General features: G+C 40.3%; 1 protein-coding gene across 1 annotated transcript; it reads right to left on the reverse strand.

Annotated features, from left to right (window-relative positions):
* Nucleotides 1-1,650: 1,650 nt before the first annotated feature.
* Nucleotides 1,651-17,834, reverse strand: LOC116787831 (cytosolic phospholipase A2 epsilon-like). Its single transcript, XM_032689789.1, has 20 exons — nucleotides 17,748-17,834; nucleotides 15,023-15,095; nucleotides 13,942-14,078; nucleotides 13,414-13,545; nucleotides 11,937-11,977; nucleotides 11,175-11,217; nucleotides 10,480-10,552; nucleotides 10,116-10,285; nucleotides 9,895-9,975; nucleotides 9,115-9,152; nucleotides 8,296-8,431; nucleotides 7,495-7,631; nucleotides 6,855-7,077; nucleotides 6,053-6,167; nucleotides 5,584-5,719; nucleotides 4,308-4,417; nucleotides 3,563-3,754; nucleotides 2,927-3,093; nucleotides 2,366-2,552; nucleotides 1,651-1,864 (listed from the first exon to the last, which is right to left on the reverse strand). The coding sequence occupies exons 1-20, from the start codon at nucleotides 17,790-17,792 to the stop codon at nucleotides 1,656-1,658; spliced, it is 2,445 nt and encodes an 814-aa protein (XP_032545680.1). The 5' UTR covers nucleotides 17,793-17,834; the 3' UTR covers nucleotides 1,651-1,655.
* Nucleotides 17,835-18,852: the final 1,018 nt, after the last annotated feature.

The following is an 18,852-nucleotide window of genomic DNA, read 5'->3' on the forward strand; positions in this document are numbered from 1 at the left end:
TGTTGAAATTCCTCTTTGGGTTTCACATGTGAAAGGTGTAAAAAGCCTCCTTCAAGCTTGTTGAATCTTGAGATAAGCCTGACTGAGTGATACCGTGCCCCAGAAAATGTCTAAAATGAGACATTTTTTTAAATTACCAGAGTGGTTTCAAAAAGTCTATCCATTTGGGGGGAGGGAGGGGGCAGGGAGAGTAGGATCCTAGAAGAAAAGGTAAGCACAGAACCACAGGGGAGATACCCAGCTCCCCACTGGCATGTGAAGGGCTAAAGCTGGAAGCATGAGTGATACTCTGCAAGGAAATTACACCTGACATGCTTGTAGTTGTAAGAACCATTCTTTGAGATGTGCACACTTACTGTGTAAAGAAAGTGAACTGGTCATGAAAAGATCAGTCCAACCTGACTACCAGAAGATCAATTCTTAGACTTTAATTCTGGGAGAATAAATGTAAAGTGAAAAAGAGCTGAGAGCCAGAACCTGTTCGTAATCCACAAAAAATATCTTTCGAGAATCTACCCCGGATGAACCACACTGTTATATCTGCAACTTGTCAGCAGGACAGAAATAAAAGCATAACTATATCCAGAGAGCTCCCTTTCAGGAACAAGGCAGGCATTTCCCAGACACCCCTCCCAACCACTGACACTTCTTCTTCCCTGTAGTCTAAAACAGAGAGCTGCACAGAGCACTATTGTCCTTGGCTGGCGTGTCATTGCAGAAACACTGTCCCACTCCCTCTGCCAGACTGATGATGCTATTTAAAGCTTCAGAGTGACACGACTCAGCCAAGCACACTGTGGATATCTTCATCTTTTTGTTGGGAAAGTAGAGGTAAAATTCTCCACGTTAGCCTGACCCTCTGTTTTCTTTTCTTCTCTAGTCTGAACAATCCAAGTGACCTCAACCACTTCTCATATGGCTTCCCCTCAAGACTCTTCACCGTCTTTTAGCCCTCTTCTGGACACTTTCTAATAGCTTCATATCTTTCTTACATTGTGGCATCCAAAATTGCTCGCAGTGCTCGATGTGAAGCCACCCCAGTGCACAACAGAGCAGGACAATCACCTCCCTCAACTGGCTGGTGATGCTTTGCCTGATGCCCCCCAGGACACGGTTGGCCCTCCTGGCTGCCAGGGCACTGCTGACTCAGATTCAACTTGCTGAGCAGGACCCCCAGGTCCCTTTCCACAATGCTGCTCTCCATGTGGCCTGTGCCTTTCTTTCTCTCTCACTGCATGCAATGTGCCACGCTGTTTGTCTCACCACCACCTTGCAAACGCAAAACACAAGCTGAGTTCATAAAGTATGCATTTAATGCGGTCTGCCCTGAGCACATTAAACTTAAACATTTAAAGTTCTTTCTCAAGGCAACTAGCACCATGTTTATTATCATCTTAGCACCTTCTTCTTTGTGGCTGCCCATCCTCTGTACCGCACAATGACACATACTTCACTGTTGTTGCTGAATTGCAATGAATTACTGCAGTGAAATTCTTTGGAGAAAAAAGTTTCTCTTCAGTCTCTTTTTTGTTCATCTGAGATTACCATTTAATAAGGTTGAGCAGGAATCCTTTGCAGCCTGCTGGCTAATAGTAAGAGAGCTTCAGTCTCTCTGCAAGTTAAGGGACATAAAAGCATCCCCCCCTTGTCTGACATTACTTCTTTATCTGCCTTTTCCGTGCCACTGCTGTGCGCAAGGCCTGCTTAATGAGGTCTTCATTATTCAGGATGTTGTATTCACTCAGCTGAACCAGACGGTCATACGCCTTCTCAGTGTATTGAATTGAATATGTTGAATAAGGGGAACAGCAGCCATAGAGATCAACTTTGCCATCTTCCATCTCTGACTCTGAGCGTTTCTGACCTAGGAGAAAGGAGCGAGAATCACTGCTGAGAGAAGGGAGTTACTCTGCTCATAAAAAAGTATACTCTTAACAGAGGAGGGAAAGAAGATTTCTCTCCAAAGAGAGAGTTCGCAATCTAAATTACTCATTTATGTTTAATTTAAAAAAATCCCACCACATAATTCTTATTAAAATTGACACTTCAGTCCCTGGATCAGGTGAATATCAGCTGCTTCACATGAAGGGAAAGAAAATGGTGATTATTACTCTTACACATGTCTACCCGAGACTTACATGGTACATCAAAGTTACCTGCAAACTAATTACTTGTAAGCTAAATAGCTTAGGGACTGAAACAGCATAGCCCTGGTATTGAATCTGACATGGTAAAAAAAGTAACTTTTAGCAGCAGAGAGGTTTGATGTACTGAAAAGAGCCAACAGTGAAGTTCAAGAGTTGGAGTATTAAATATATTCCTTTTAATAGACTGTCCATGTTTTGTAACATGTTTGATTACTTACCTGGTGCTTTGTATTTTTGGAAAGTATCATTAATTAGTGGGAAAAATAACAGTATTGGTGCTCCTGGAGTCTCAGCACCATCAAAGAGGTAACACTCCTTCAGCTTTTTCCTGTCTTCTTCACTCAAGTCCACCCTGGGAAAAAGGATTCCCTGCTCAGAGCAGTACTTGCAGGTCTGATCCAAAGCCTGAATGAAGGAACAAAGCAGTATTAAGACTTAAAATAGGATTACAGGGCTCAGGAAGTCTTGGCGTCCAGCAACAAAGCAGACATTTTCCAAACTTGTTATGTGAAAGCTCTGAAACCCCTGTTGGAAAGCACTGTGTAACTGGAGAGAAGGCTTTTGATTTTTCTGAGTCTTAGCACAATACAGTTGTATCATACAAGAAGAAAAAGACAATAGGTACAGCCTATAAATGATGTATCACACTGCAGCATTAGGCTAAAAATGTTAGTGGTTAAGACTTTTAGTAAGAGCAACATAGAAAGCACCTAAGTGTTAAAAAATTTTAGGTATACACATGCTGAAGAAGAAATAAGGACTGCTTCAATTACTCTCACCTGTATCTGGGATCCTGCACTATAATTTAAATGCAGGATGACGTCCACCTTTCTCTCTGGTTTTAAAAGTGGCATTATGCTTGTATTGATGAAAAATCCAGTATCTACCAGAGACAGGAATTCATCTGATTGTGTCAGCTGGTTGGGAAATGTGTCTAACACAGTATCTAAAAGGAAAGATTTTTCTTGCTGTAAGTGCAATAGTGCAAAACTAGTTAGCCTGTTTTCCACCCTTACACCATGGCCACATAGCCCTAACTGGTTTACCATCTTTGGGGAAGGGAGATTTGCCAGATCCCTTCTCTTCTGCCCTCTCAGCTCCAGTCACATGCAGTTCTGGACAGTAGCAACATTCATGAAGGGGGTTTATTATGCTTCTCCATTGAGTGCGTCTTTGAACAGAGGAAAGGAGAGCCACTAGCAGGACCTGGTGGCCCAGCCTGAGGAGGTGTGCCACCAGCAAACCATTGGTATGTAGCTCAACACTACACCATATTACGTCCTGAAACATGGCCAATCATAGATTGATCTAATAGTGATTCTGCCCAAATCTGCCTTCTAATCTAATATCAAATTTGGTGTTTTCTTTTATTCACTTTGTTTATTCTCTCTCTAGGCACACAGGTCTACTTTTACCTTTCCATCTGCAGAAGTGCGTGTTGTCCAGGTAGTCATTATGCATATGGAAACCCTTTAGGAAGTTGTGCTCCTGGGAAATGCAGAGGCGGTCAGTGAGAGCACTACGAAGAGCGTTGCTGAGGGGGCCAGGAGGGGTGAACAGACGAGTCTGCAGCTCGTGCGGCTTCAGTGGTAGGAGAGGTTCCTCCTCTGCACAGGAAAAAGCTGTTAAGTTCTATCTGCCTAGAGCAAAGTCATGACTCAAGAAGTCAGGGTAAGTAATAAAAGCTAGTGCTTTCTCTATTTAAAAGGCCTAGGATGAAAAGGATAACAAGTACAAATGACCAAATGAAAAAGAAAATAAAAAGCTACTCTTACTACTCAAATAACTTCCATACACAATCCAGACTTGGATAAAAAAAACAAGATCTGGTATCAGGCAGCAATGAAAATCTGCTCCAGACATACACACATTTGTGGAACAGAATGAATTCAGGCTTTGGAAAAGGACAACTGTTGTCCTTCTTTGTATTACCAAGCTCCTACTTGAAGCAGTCAAAATCATTTTGCTTTATTAATAATTTACAGATCAATCTTATTATTTCTGAACATTTTAATAATCTACCAACATAAGTGTTGAGCCCTCATAGATCACAGGACTGGAGATTTTTAAATTTTTCAGATGTGCTTTGCAGTATGAGACATCTAACATCAAGTCCATCTAACAATAAATACACAATAAGGAAAAAGTATGATCACTTACCTATATTGTCAATTTGGTCCCGGGTCCACCTGTGCCAGAAATCTTCTGACGAATGGGACAAATTCCAGATATACAACACATTGAATGAAAACAAACTACTCCACATGCCTGTAAAAGGAAAGAGCTTTCTAATTCAAACATTCACATATCATGAATCTCAAAACTGTTATAGTGAATCTCAAAACTGTTATCATGGGATGAAATTTGTGAAGTTTATGCTTTTCCATAGTTTATTTTAAAAGGGTGAGGTGTAATTTTAATTTGGCTGCTGATTTTTAAACCTTTTTTATGATATCCAGAGTTTGTTTTATGGTATTTAGGGCTGGAGATCTTTTTGAAATAATATGATTTAAAGTTTTTAGGAAAAAAATCCAAGTATCATGAAGCTTTTATAAAAAAAACAGATGAAAGGTTGCAATCTGAGAGATTTAATGAGAAATTATATTGATAAGGGCTAATGATCTTGTAGCCTCTGAGTTTGTAGGATTCTCTTTTTGCGAATAAGCCTGTTAACACATTGAGGCATCTGTTTTGACCATGTATTTTTGAGCTTGAGAAGCAATTTCTTTGGTTACCCCTTAGGGTACAAGTTCTTGCTGTTTTTTGATTCAGCAAGTGCACATGTATGCACATGCAGCACAGACTGAGGCTAAAATAGTACGGTACATACTCCTTCCTGCTAAGTGAAATGGCCAGTCAAAGAAAAGTTTGCATCTCAAATCAGTCACAAGCTGACAGCTTCTCTCTTTGTCTGGAAAACACATATCCACACTCTACTTAAGTCAACAGCAGAAATGTTTTGGTTTGAGTATGGCTGTGCCGTTTTCCCTCCAGTCTTACCTGGGCAGTGTGGAGACTAGGGGCAGTGACATGTGGCCAAAAGACTCTCTGGACCAGAGGGGGCCTGGTATGCCCAAACACACCCCAATGCAGTGGAGAATCAACATGAAGGCTATGTAAAATGTCTATAGGGAGCACATGAAATACTGACTACCTTATTGTTAGGCTGGAAACAATACTTTATTATTATTCAAAACTAACTTTAAAAATGTAAATATTTGACTGTCATTTAAAATTTTCTTTTTTACTGTAAACTGAATCCATTGCAGTAAATATTAATTCAGTTATGAGATATTTATCCTCTCTGGTAAAACTGCCCTGTTATTCATGCACCAATACTTTATTAGTGCTTAGTTTATATAGCTCAGAAATAAAAAACAAAAAACCCCCAACAAAACAAACAATGAAATAATTTGATGTTTTTGATAGCTTATCTTCCAAGAAGCAGATCCTGGATTCAGGGACCTTCTTCATCAATCGTCCCATGAAGAACTCACTTCCAAAATCCTCAGTGCGAACAAAAACTCCATATTTTTGCAATCCCACCTCATATGGGGTGAACTCCACCCATTCTGTGAAAAAGAACACAAAGAAGGAAGCAATGTTCTACTACAGCCGTCAAAATAATTTTCGTAGTTAATTCTAATATTTCAGACCTATAGCAATGAGTTGTAAGCAAGGTACAAATGAAAACTCATGAACATGAAAAGGCTTTGGAATGTTTTTGAGTCTGTTGCACAGGCAGTCACACTTTTACCTGACCACAAGGACATTATATGAACACACATCAGCCAAGGTTCTGGTCTTTAAATGAGGGGGGAGGGTTTAGGCTATCTAAAAAGACAGTCCCAGGATTTATCACCTTAAATACAAAGACAAATGACTCTCAGAAGTCTCTTAATTACCTTTGAAATCCAGAGTGCTATAGTTGTTCTTGACATTGACTGCAGTATAGATTGGAAGTGGGTTCTGACCATGATCAATGGCCCGTTGCTGATCAGAGAGTCTATGGTTGTCTTTCTGTGATTCCAGAAATATGGTTAAACTGAGACAAAAATTAGCATGGGAACATTTTCTCTGCATCTAAGCTTGTAGGGCAAAAAAATTTGTGCCTCTAATGTATAATATGTGCTGGGCTTATATTCTGAAATGTTCCATATTTTTCAAAATTCCCATAAGCATCTGAAATACCTGCAGACATGCAATTTGATGACAGATTATTTGATGATTCATTAAGATGAAAGTGAAGGGAAGTAATGAAGAGCAGAAAGCAATACTTTTGGTATAAAACATCTTAATTCATTATGCTGCAAGTTTATGTAAGACCTCTCACATCTTTCAAAAGTCTGCAGGTCTGTTTTTTAACACCTTTCAGGGTGTGCATAAAGTCCGCAGTTTTGTTATTTCTAAATAACTAATTTGCAGAATATGCAAAAAAATTAAATCATAATATTTTTTTCAGAATGTTAGTCTTGGAGTTTTCTCAGAAAAACACATCCAAAATCTCACAAGCAAGAATGTTGATTTCCACAGTGTGTGAGTATATAAGAGGCTGGCACCAAATGTTTTGGAAATGGCCATGCATTTGTACACACACAGTCTCGTAACGAACTACTGCTCTCAGAGGAAACAGAAAAATATCTTCTCCAGAAACAAATTTTCCGAAAATTGTAAGCCCTGTAAATGCTGCTTTATGACATACTGTACCCCATCATGCAACAAAGACTCCAGGACAAGACCCCAGAGGTCTATAAAAGTTGTTCTGCGGCCCTCTCTTTTCCGTTGGCACAGCTGCTTTTTGTAATACTTCAAATACTCCAAGGAAAGGGAATTTATTTTGCTTTTTGTCATATGTTTTCGAGCCTCACTGATTTGCTTGTCGAGATCCTTTTGTGACCAGTCAGCATCTCTGTACAAGTTTGACATGGTCCTAGGAAGAGGAAATACGTATCGAAGAGAGGAAAAAAGCACACCGAGGTTTGAAATAAGCAGTAGCCACATTTTATGTTTCTATTTCAAGTTCTTGATTTGAAATTAAGCTTTCCTGTCTTCAGTTCCCTAAGAAACTGTCATGTTCCCTTTGAAGTCACAGTCATCATCCCTGCCAAAACAGTTTGAGCGATTTTCCATAAACCGTTCTTAGAAGAAGGCTTGTTTTTGTGTTTTTGCAAAGTACGTGACTTTCCTCCACAATAAGACTTTAATCTGTCAATTTTGGAAGAAGATCATAAAAGTAGGACTGGTGAGAAGATATTATAGATAGACTCCTGTACATTAGCCCCAGCCTACTTCAGCACATCGGAGTCACCAGGAAGACTCCGGCCAAGAGCTGCCCAGTCCTACTTACCATGTAGTACCAGACAAGCCAGTCAGGTACGTGGCACAGTCCAAGACACCGAGTTTCTTGAGTCCCCGCAGACTGCCATACAGTGCTGTTAAGGACCTCATCCCTCCTCCTGTAGTCATGATGGCCACCACTGGGGTCTGTGCAACACATGGACAGAAAGGGCTGGCACAGTGATCTGCAGCTGACTGGGGCTCTCAGCAGAGACCTCATGATACATAAAGCCTGACACCACCACATGTGCCCAGACACAGATTTCCTTCTAAATGATTTCTACTGAAATATAGGCTACCATTCATTTCATAAAGGAGAACAGGAATAAAAGCAATGACAATTTTTGCTGAGGCATCTGACACTTGTCTCCAATGTGTTCAACAGAGATGTTTGGTAAAAAACAAAAAAAAATGCGTTCATTCTAACCAAAAAAGAGACAGTGAGGAAAAAAAAACAGTTGAAAAGGCAGGAATTAAAAAGAAATCTCACAGGTCGAAGAGAGGAGAAGGATTATCGAAAAGGATAACAATCATAGGGTAATGATGTGGAAGAAGCCATTTCTCTATAAGGAATATCTAGCCAGGCTTGCAATGAAGGGGTAGAAGGAGAAGGGTTAAAATCAGGACAGCAACAGCAAGGGGCACAAACAGCAGGATAATTTCAGAGGTATGGAATTATTGAAGGTGTACATAAGTTTTAAGATGAGGAAAGACCAGGAAAAAATTTAGCTGGGAAGAAAAAGAGGTCATATTATGCCATTATGCCCTCTCTGCTAAGCACTCAGAGGTTTTGAATATTTGCATGACAGACCTCGTGGTTCAGCAGATCCTGTTGCAGCTGCAAGACCTTCTTCAGAGCAGGAGCAACGTAATTCCACCTTTTGCATAGAAAGTCTTGTTCCTGCATGCAGAGATCAAACCCTAAACGCACATCAAGGTGGTCTGGGCTGGAGCAGAGATCAGAAAAAAGGAATATTCCATTCTATTATTGGTAGACAAGCTCAGAGTTTCCAGTACAATAAAATAAATCAGATCCACAAAGTACCACATTTGCAGGAGAACCCTTTTCTAAATTCCAAAGCAGGTATACAATGCAGCATGAAAGAATCATAGAAAAAGGGACTACTAAATTTCTAAGCAGCTATCAAAAGAAAACCTGAGGAAAGACAATTCTGCAGCTAATTTCTGAGACATCTGCTGTCTGTATTATCTCATATTTTAGCCTGCACTGAGAGCTGCTAGTAAAAACTTCTAATATTTGTCTTGAATTTGGCAGAAAAGTTTACATACTTCATGGTCAACAGTACTAGGTGATCAGCCATGCTCTTGCACAGTGTTATAGAAATGCTGAAAGACTATGCTGAGCATAACACTAGTTAGCATGATTGGCTTGTAATATTATTTTTTCTATTTTATGCATCTTTATCATTATTCATGTCTCAGTATGGGTTATCTGCACGTATTACACTACATTATATATAGTTGCTTTCAGCTCATGTGAGCATCACATCACTTGATCACATAACCTATTGTCCTACTGTGAGTTCCTCCTCCTCGTTAGTAAAGAGCCAAGGGTGAGGTGAGTTCAGCAAAGTACAAGTTAATCTCCAAGAGTGGCCAAGTCTCTTACCAGTCTTCTGCCTTCGCATATAAATCAAATTCTTTATCCTGGAAAGCAAGAATGTGAACAATGTGAGTGTGACAACCTGCTTTAGCACTTCACCTCTGCAGCCTCAGGAGGAATTTTAGCTTGTGCCATTCTAGCAATGCATAATTGAATAATCCAGCAGTGTATGTGAATTGACTGTAGTGTTTTACCAAAAGGGAGGCTGTTAAGTAATTCCTAATGTTTTCTAGTAAATGTAACATCTGAGGATAACTGCTGTTTACAGAGTAATGATAATATACACCTTACCCATTTTTACTAACAGTACATCTCTTAGGTAGACAGTCAGGCTGCAGCCACAATACCATTCTACACAGCAGCATTTGCTTCTCCCTTTCTGTGGCTTGTACCCCAGAACAGTCGTGGTCCTTTCATTCTATACGGATTTTTTTTAACCATGAATCTAAAAGTGCTTTGCAAAGCATGGTCAGAATCAGCAGGAGACTGAAGCTACCTCAGACAGTTCAGGTGCCCCATGGGTGTGTTTTTCTCAAAACAGAGCCTCAAAATTTAGCATGAAGTAAGATCAGGGTGTAGTAACAAGATGCTCCATATTCCCACATCCATTCAAATAGAACGAGGCACAAGCTGAATGAATTGCCAAAAGATCTACCACTGTTTGGTTGTGTCATTTTTGTCTGCAGGCTTTCATTGTCAGAATCAGCCCCCCTGGTAATCATTAGGGGGCTGCAGACTTTCACATTCAGGTTTCTCAGCCTCTCCTACACAAAAGCAGGCACTCACCTCTGCTAAGATCATGTTTTCTCCACTTGGAATGGAATGAAGTTCCACGTTTGGAGAGCCTATATCACGAACACGTGAGCACTGACAAAATACAAATACATTGAAGTTTATATTGTAAGGAATGTTACTATCTGTCCACAATGCCAATTAATGTTACTATATATGGTTCTTGATATTTTATATGCCATTACTATGTTTTATAAAGCTCAGTTGTAACATACTAAGGAGGGAGGTCGTTTCTTCCCTGGTAGTGTAACATCCAGCGTTGGCTGCTTGTATCTGGCATAGTGGAATTTGGCAGGAGAGGAGGAGCTGAAGACCAGATCAGATCCCAGCATAATGTCTTGGGTGCCCTCATAAGAGCCTTGCACTCTAAAGGAGAATTGTTTCTCTAAGGAAGCAACATAAAAGCAGACACAGAGTAGTTTTATCATCAAAATTGGTAACAAAGATTCATGCAGAGACTATCACAAGGCTGTTCTCATATTTTGGATTTATTGGGTTTTTTTCATTCTTACATTAATCCAACTGTCTTCACAATATTAGCACATCAGCTAAAAATAGCTGCTGGAGAAACAACCTTACTTGATAAAGACTTTTTCTCCTTTTTCTTCTTCTTCTCAACCACCTGAACTTCTAAGCAGCAGATTTTGCGAGACTGTAAGAGATATGAACAATAAAATACCTTATGACAGAGAATTTTCCAGTCTGACATTCTGTTCCTAATCTAAATGGGATGCAACCAGGACAAGGTAGGGGTGCAGGGTGAATGAATATGGCTTACAGAAGGGAGAAGATAAGGGTAAAGTGAAAAACAGCACTCTGAGGATCCCAACAGAGATTCAGAAGACTGATTTAGACAAAAATAATGAGGAAGCAAAGCTAATAAATGAGCAAATGTCATGGTTGGAAAGTCCTTGTGCAAGAACCACAGTTATGAAGGCAGGAAATGATGTGTGCCATCGCTTCGGCAATACGGGAATTTCAGGAAGAATTCTTCTAAGGAAGAATTCACTGCTGCACTGATGTCTCAGATGTAAACCACTTCCATGTGTCGCCCTTGCAACAGCAACGGGATGTTGGCATGGGGGATCTCCCTGCTATTCCAGCCTCAGCCTCTCCAGCAGTGCCTTCCACAAGGATGTGTTGTGATGAAGTGGGAAATGGCAGTGTTTCGGTGCTGGGTTTGCTCAGTCAAAGGGTATGTTGTACTATGACTTTGAGTCAAGTGAAACAAGTGTGGCAACAGGACAAGAAAGATTATGAAATACAACACTCACCACTAGTACTCCATTAGTAATGATGGTTTCAGGAGGACCTGAACTAGGAAACAGAAAAATACATTTATATTAACTCACTAAAATTACAGTATAGTTCATGAGCCACACCCTTCTCCTGATCTTCCTCTTGTTTATTTTTAGCTGCACATTGGATTTGAAAGAAAAGTCCCAGGAGAGTCATGGTACAAGTTTTCTCACTGTACTCTGTCAAGGCACAATTGTCATCCTACTGGCTCATCCAGTCCTGGAGTTAAGCAAAAAAAACCTCAAAGGTTCTGCAAGGCCAAAACATGTAGTGATTTTATACCAAGCCCCAAGCTGAGTCCATCGATGGTTTCATGGAATCCATTTTTTTAAAAAATTACAGTTTGTGGTAGGATGGGACAGTAAAAGCTATAAATCAGAAATCCAGTGCATTATTCCATGTTGTGCTTTCAAGGGAGGTGAACCCTCACGCTGATCTCAAACACAAACAATATTGCATAACAAATTAGCAATATTTTGGTCTTAAATAATATTCACTGCACTAGACAAAGAAAAGGTTTTAGGATGCTTTTCCTGTCTCCCTGAAGTTCATGGGAGGTCATTCTGGCATGCACCAATTTATTACACAGCTCATAACACAGATTCCTTGGGAAACCATGTTCATCAACAGCATCATCAAGGAATGATGCACTGCAGACAATTAGACTAGATTATTTCATGTCTCTAAATTGTTGTTTCTTTTTGCTACAGGTTATGTTGCATTTCAAGTTTACTCACATATTATCCAAGGCAAATCCCACCTCTAACTCCTCTTGTCTCTGGAAAATGAAGAAAGAAAAATGTTTTTGGCACTAGTTTACTGGAAGTCTTCATAATACAAGTTCTCATTCTCATCGTATAGGTACGCATGCATTATATGTGACTGGCAGAGCATTTAAAATAGAAGTACCTACCACTTCGCATCTGTGTGTCTTGAGCCTCAAGATTCTTTATTGATAGGAAGCTTGTGGATGGCTGTGATAGCCATTTTTGACAAATGTTTGGCTTGCCTGCTTCTGTGGGGCACAAGGGACAGACCTAGGCAGAGATGCTGTCTCTGAGAGAAGAAGGGGATCGGCCGAAGGGACCAATCCGTCTAGGGAAGAGAAATGGTGACATACAAAGCAGCTATGGAAGAGGAGAATCACTTTGTTTGGCAACATGTTGAGGGCTTTGGGTCAGAGGTAAATCTGACATTAAGGCCTGAACTGTGGAGGGGTAGAAAAGAGTATAATCCCTAGGGGGAAGAAAGCACAGGCAAGAGGAAAACGAAAGTGGAGGCAAAGAGATGATGAACAGTGAAGTGAGACCATGCTATGGGTTGCTTAGTTGCTCAAATTACCCACTGAATTAAAGACAACAAAAAGTTAATAATACAGGAGAAAAAAATTTACAAAGGCTTGAAGTGTATGAGCTCTAACTGCTGTAGCTGTGTGAATACTATAACAAAAGGCTTGAATATGGCACCTGTAACCACTCAAATAGTGGTTAGGTGGGTTACAACTAGCCAGAATTTTAACTTCACCAAGGGTTAGTGGAAGTCCACACACTACCCCTCTGGTATTTTGCAAAGAAAGAAATTCTCAAATAAGGTATTTAAAGACAATGAACTACAAGGTGGAGTTCGGGAGCATATAGATAAGGTAATTCCTCAACTGAATGGTGCATGACACGCACAAGAGGCTAGGAGAAAACTGGAAAAGGAGAATGATAGACAGAACATACTGGGAGGTGAGATGTACAACTTTCAGTCTCCCTGGACATTCAAAATAGGATTATTTCTTGCTGCCAAGCTGAGAGGCATGGCTTAGAAACCTTATCTAAACACCCATGCCACAGTCCATAATCAGGAACTAGTCTGGTTTGACACTTAGTTCTGATCACAGAGTTATTACTTCCTAATTACTAGGTTAAGTAATATGGTATGAGAAAAGCATCAAGTACTGGCATGGACACCCTCCTCAATCCTCAACTGGGGCAATCTTAGCAAAGTAAGAATTTTGCCAAGACACCTGAAATTCATGAGCCTCTGTGGCCAATATCAAACCCTTCAGTGTGCCTACAGATCATGTCAGACTGAAAAGTAACTTCCTTTACGTGGCTGGGCAGCCCATATACAAGAAGAAAAAAAGAGAAATTTTACAAACAACATTTTAGACAGAAAAGCAGACAAACATTCTTGCCAAGCAATTCCATTTCTTATTTCAGACCTCACCTGTGAATCACACTTGAAGTGCATGAAGACTTCCTCTCCAAGGGAAAGTTTGGCTATATCAAAGTACACTGTGAAGAGATGGTCATCTTGAGTAATGACATCCTTATCATAGAGTGCCAGCTCCAGCATATTCTGGGAAAGGAAAGGAAGGACTTTAGAAATGTGTAAGGTTTTATCAGAAGCAGGAGGTCCTGGGGACAACTGTTTTAAGAGTTGTGAGGCATGAGAGGACGTAAAAAGGACAAGAAGGGAAGGAGGTGGAGAGGAGATCAACTCCATGTTGGCATCAGCCTATGAGATGGAATGAGATGAAATCACAGATGTCTCAGATGCCATATTCTACCCATGGCTGAGAGAAACAATCATCTTTCATGTCATGGAAAACCATCATAAGGACATGTCTTATTCTCACATCTTTCTGCATCCCTCCTTGCCTCTTTAGAAAATTTCTTACGTCCCCTTTGCAGAAGGACAAAACCTGGCAGTTGCTCCCTAGGTCACAGCAATAGGGAAGTCCCAGTTCAGTACCTTGACCTGACTCTGGATCCTGAAGTAGAAGGTTTCGTTCCAGACTGGATCTTTGCAATTCTTGATGGCTTTAGTCTGGAATTTGTCATTTGAAGCGGTTGGCAGCCACACAGTCACATAGCAATCAGTCTGGCTTACTGTATATTAAAAAACAAAAACACATCTAAAATGAGGATTTGCTCTAGAAGAAAGAACGAACTGAACAACATAAAGTTTTGTTTTCAAAGCAGGGCACTACGATACATGATGGTATATTTTTCCAACACAAACATTGCAATTTAGGTAATAGGAATGGAGAAAAAACAGAGTGACATGATTCTTCTCTGAATAAATGTGATCAGAGATGCAATAAATATGTTAAAATCAAAGGGGTTTCTCCCCCTTCTGTGTAATCAAGCAATCACTTTAGACCAGGATAAAATAATCCAGGACAAACACAACAAGGGTTAAAGAAACAAAGTGATAGTTTCTCTTTTAGCCAAACAGAATGTTAAAAAAAAAAAACCAAACAAAACACTGTAAAAAAGCTTCCTGATTTCTGCATAAGTCAAGATACAATCTTCTCATATATTTTAGTTGCAGGCCAGCATAACAGAAGCTACAAAATGTAACAATACCTGATGGGCTTTTATCTGGGAAAGCTGGCTCATGGGGAATTGTGGTATTACTTAGCACTGAGGAAGCTTTGAGGACAAACTAAATTTGAAATAAGGCTACTCAATTTTCAGTATTTACTCCATTATCCCAACTATTTTGTCTTCTTTGTTACATAAATATACTCCAGAGGATAACACGGGAGATCTTTCTGCATTTCTTGCTTTCAAGAGACTGCTGCCTTTAGGGACACAGAGAAATATGTGCAATAGGCACAGCTGTGACTTTATAGAATAGTTACTTCTGCACAGAACAAGGGCTGACGCAAAGAAGAGCAACGCACTGTGTTCCTTGCTGGAACCAGCACACCAATGAGAGGACTTTCTCTGTCCATGGAAGAAATCTAGAAAGCACTTTTTCTTGAAGCAGGACTAGCTAGTAGCCTGTGAAGGTGAATGGGACCCTATAGAGCACTACAGATACTTACAGACATCTGCCTGGTGGATATTTCTTGCTCGTATGACTCTTACAGTCAGTAAGTAACACAGAGATGATTCTATCTGCAGGAACAAAACCAAACATACGAAAAACAGGAATGAGTGCTAAAGGTAGGTAGCATTTAGAAGACAGAAGTGATCAAGAGAGATAAACACCCAACTCATGAACAACTTATTTGAATTTTCTATGCAGCTATGAAATGGCCAGTAGGTTTATTCCTGCTAATATCTATATCAAGTACTAGACAGAAAGACTTCTCTACATCTATAGCATGATATGAGGATTTGTCTTATAGATAAGAAGCAAATAAATTCTCTAATAATCTAGCGGTATAAAGTGACAACATTCAGACCCAGCATGGGAGAAGATTTACTTTTGACATTTCCAGCGTGGAAAAGATGCCTTAGCCTTTTTGCAAGTGATAAAATTATCATCATGCTAATTACTTCCTATCCAATTATTACACATATTTGGTCTTCTGGGCTATGGGATATGATTTTCTCATATTCCTGCTCTTTTAAATGTACAGTACTCCCAGAGTCAAATGCTGGCCTCTGATCCTCCAACTGATTTTAAGGTCAGAGAAAGAGATTGCCGCTTTGCTTTGCTTTTCCACCGTGCTATGCACTCTGTATGTGTTTTTCGTTTACAGGGTTATAACTGCCCTCTGGAGCTAAGGTCACCTCTGATTTTTCCTCGTGAGAAGTTTATCTCTAGTTTTGAACCTCATAAACTCTTCACATCTGGAGTTTCTTTGCACTGTTTTGTATAAGAAATGCAAACAGCGTTTTACACCTGATAGGAAACTCTTGTTTGTTCCCTTTGGCTTTCCTGTTTCATATTACTCCATGTCTCTGACCTCATGACCTGCATGACTTCTTAGCCTCTCATATTGCTGCTCTGATCTCATATTGGAGTCCAAACATGAGTTCATATCTCTTCTCCTTTTACCATAAAAGGAGGGGGGGGGGGGAAGACACAACATGCTGGAATATAAATCAGCAGAAAAAATTTGCTCCAAAAGACCTAAAAGGCGTTTATTACAACTACAGGGCCATGCACAGGTAGTGACTCCACCTATACTCCTCCTATACTGCAAAATTACTATAAAAGATGACTGCCTGTCCTGAAGTGGCATTAGCACGACAGTGACCTCATTAGACCCATTGAGAAAGATGTTGGACACAGGTACTGCAGGAAAGGAGAGTAGGACTTTTGCTCTAGTTGGTCTGAGCAGAGCAATTTGGTATGTACTGTGTTAATAGTGTGCTGGGCTTACCATTCGTAAAAAGTGAAGAGCATCAGTGTTCATAGGCTTTGTGGAATATATGTCCGTTTGATGTCTCTCAAAATGTTTAACCTAAATGTATTAACGCATGCAGCCGGGGCTAATGAATATACGTTGTTGAGATTGGGGGCAGTTAGCAAGTAAACTAATGAAAAAAACAGGAAAAAATCAGCCTCTAGGCAACTAAAGTATTCCCTTCTAGGAAAAGTCACCAATGACGTTCATGCTGTTCAGCTGCACAGCAGGTCACTGTTTGTGTAAATCAAGGATGTCAAACCACTGCCAAGAGTCCAAAGAGTAGCTGTGGATCAGACCATCAAGGGCACTTGTATTCATGTCTAAAACCTAAGGCACAGAAGTGAGGCAGGTACAGAAGATGTTCAGTAATCACAGAGCCTATAACTGATGCTGCCAGTGGCTGGCTTTGGAGAAGGCAGTTCTTGGAAGGGCTTAACTCAGTGTCATGGTTCAGGTCCCTTGCACCCACCTTCATGCTGTGTGATGAGTCCAAAGTGCAAACAAGGCAGTACAGATTGAACAAAATATTCAGGCTTGTCGATGTGCCCTGTCATGACCAGGGAGCCTTAGCTTAGACATCACAGAGCTATAAATAACAAATGGCCAAAATCCCTTCAGCATTGTGAGTTTTGCCTAAAAAATTTTAGATGTTTGATGTCTTCTTCTGAACCTATGACCCCAGATGTATAGAGATTTGCATTTTAGGATGTATTTTCTCATCTTTGGGTTTTCCATTCAACTAATGAACAGAAAGTGTTGGCTGTTCCTTAAATTGTAAGCACAGTTGCTCAGCAAATTCACTCGTCACAAAACAGAACAAGGGGGAGTTCCTAGTTATTACTAAATGGCCTCAAACTAGAGAGAAGGACAAAAAACTTTTCTAGCATATCTAGTCCTCTGATTTCCTAGAGGAAAGATGTTGTGTCTGAAGTCTCCTTGAAAACTACTAGTTTTTTGTGGAAGCCAGAGAAGGGATCAAATTGAGGAAATCAGCTGTTGAAAATCCACTTCAACGTTCTGCCATACTCTTTGTGAGAATAAATGGCATAATTTCCCAGCTATTACAATCTACACTGGCAGTAATTTTGCCCTTGGGCCTTAACAAGACATATGTAGAGAAAGCCTATTCAAACCCATCCTTTAAAAGATATTAGTCTTGTTAAAACAGAGGTTGTTTCCCATGTGCCAAGGACAGGAAACCACATTAGGACTTCAACATGAAGCAAGGCTATGTAAGTGGAGTGATCAAAATGATAAGCGGGACTTTGTTTCACAGAGGGAACTGGAAGGGTTAGAGTAGCTAATTAGACTGTTTGGCAGATGCTGAACCCTATCTGTTTTCACCCAGTCTCCACCCAGCTGGAAAGTCCCTTTTATAGTTTCCTTTTGAAATTCTCCTTTGTGGTACCTTTGTCAGAGAAGTCCACTGTTCCCCTTCAGGATTCAGCCACATAGTTCCGTCTCCTAGCCGAGAGGTTTGAGAGATCAGCTCCTGCAACCAGAAGGGCCAACGTTATCTCTGGAAAAACCATCCTGTCTCTTAATGGCAATCCTCATTGGGAATTGAGAACTTCAGAACCGCAGTGACAGGGAGCCCATGATCAGTGCTGGCTGTAGAGCCTTGGCAGGTAAAGGGGTTTCCAGCAGTGCTTGGTGTCACTGCCTATGCTGTGCTTGCCCCAGTAAGCCTGAGCAGAGGCGTAGCAGCCAGTTAAGGTCCACCCTTTGCATGACACGTGGGGAGGGGAAGCAGCTCCTAGCTCTGGCTGTTAAAGGAACAGCAAACCTGTCTCCCATAAACACACCCTGTCATTAATCTTTCACCTTGAAGTACACCTCCGTGTTATTTAATACTTATTCTAAGGTTGCATATATTACATATCCAAAATTAAGAAAACCCCTAAATTTTCAAAATACTCCCTTTGTAAATAAGTTCTTATTTTCCAAGGAGTTTTTGCTTCCTTCCTATGGTTTACTATAATTTTTAAATTTTCGCTATTGAGATCTTGAAGCACTGACTTTCTTCATCCTATGCAGAATTATTATAGTCAATGGTATCTCAAGAAAATAGTATCATCTTTGCACTGCATGCAGTGTAACCAGTTGAGATCCCAGATGCCTTGCTTTGTTCTGTACCTTTCTTACCTGAGACAAAAGGCCATCTTGTTCCATTGTGGTTGCAGTCACATGCAAGTCCTGTGTTATCTGCGGCAATGCAATTTCACATCTCTCAGCTTCCACAGACACCAACGGTTCAAATGTCTCATATGCAGGTGAGCAACTATTTTATAAACTGACTCAGAGCCCCACCTCTGACTGGTTTCTAAAGCCAGTTAAACCCTCCCATTTTCTTATGGTAGGAAGATTAATCCTGTGGTCAAATAAGGAGGAAAAAATACCTTTGCCTATATAGTGTGTGGAAGTATGGTATTTGAGTCACTTTGCTCCATACTGGTCAATGGCAGGTTTATAACTAATGGTAAGAGAAGGATGCCCTTTTTTATCTGAGCACT

Source organism: Chiroxiphia lanceolata, chromosome 6 (assembly GCF_009829145.1).
Source record: "Chiroxiphia lanceolata isolate bChiLan1 chromosome 6, bChiLan1.pri, whole genome shotgun sequence".
In the NCBI taxonomy this organism is placed as follows: domain Eukaryota; kingdom Metazoa; phylum Chordata; class Aves; order Passeriformes; family Pipridae; genus Chiroxiphia; species Chiroxiphia lanceolata.

What these genes read in the sequence shown, in the direction of transcription:
- LOC116787831 (XM_032689789.1), bottom strand. Translation starts at nt 17,792, where the DNA reads ATGTGGCTGAATCCTGAAGGGGAACAGTGGACTTCTCTGACAAAG. An exon ending in GGAGAAAAAGTCTTTATCAA is followed by an intron (nt 10,286 to 10,479) that starts GTAAGGTTGTTT and finishes TTGCTTCCTTAG; the next exon opens with AGAAACAATTCTCCTTTAGA. An exon ending in CCAAAAATACAAAGCACCAG is followed by an intron (nt 1,865 to 2,365) that starts GTAAGTAATCAA and finishes CCTTTCTCCTAG; the next exon opens with GTCAGAAACGCTCAGAGTCA.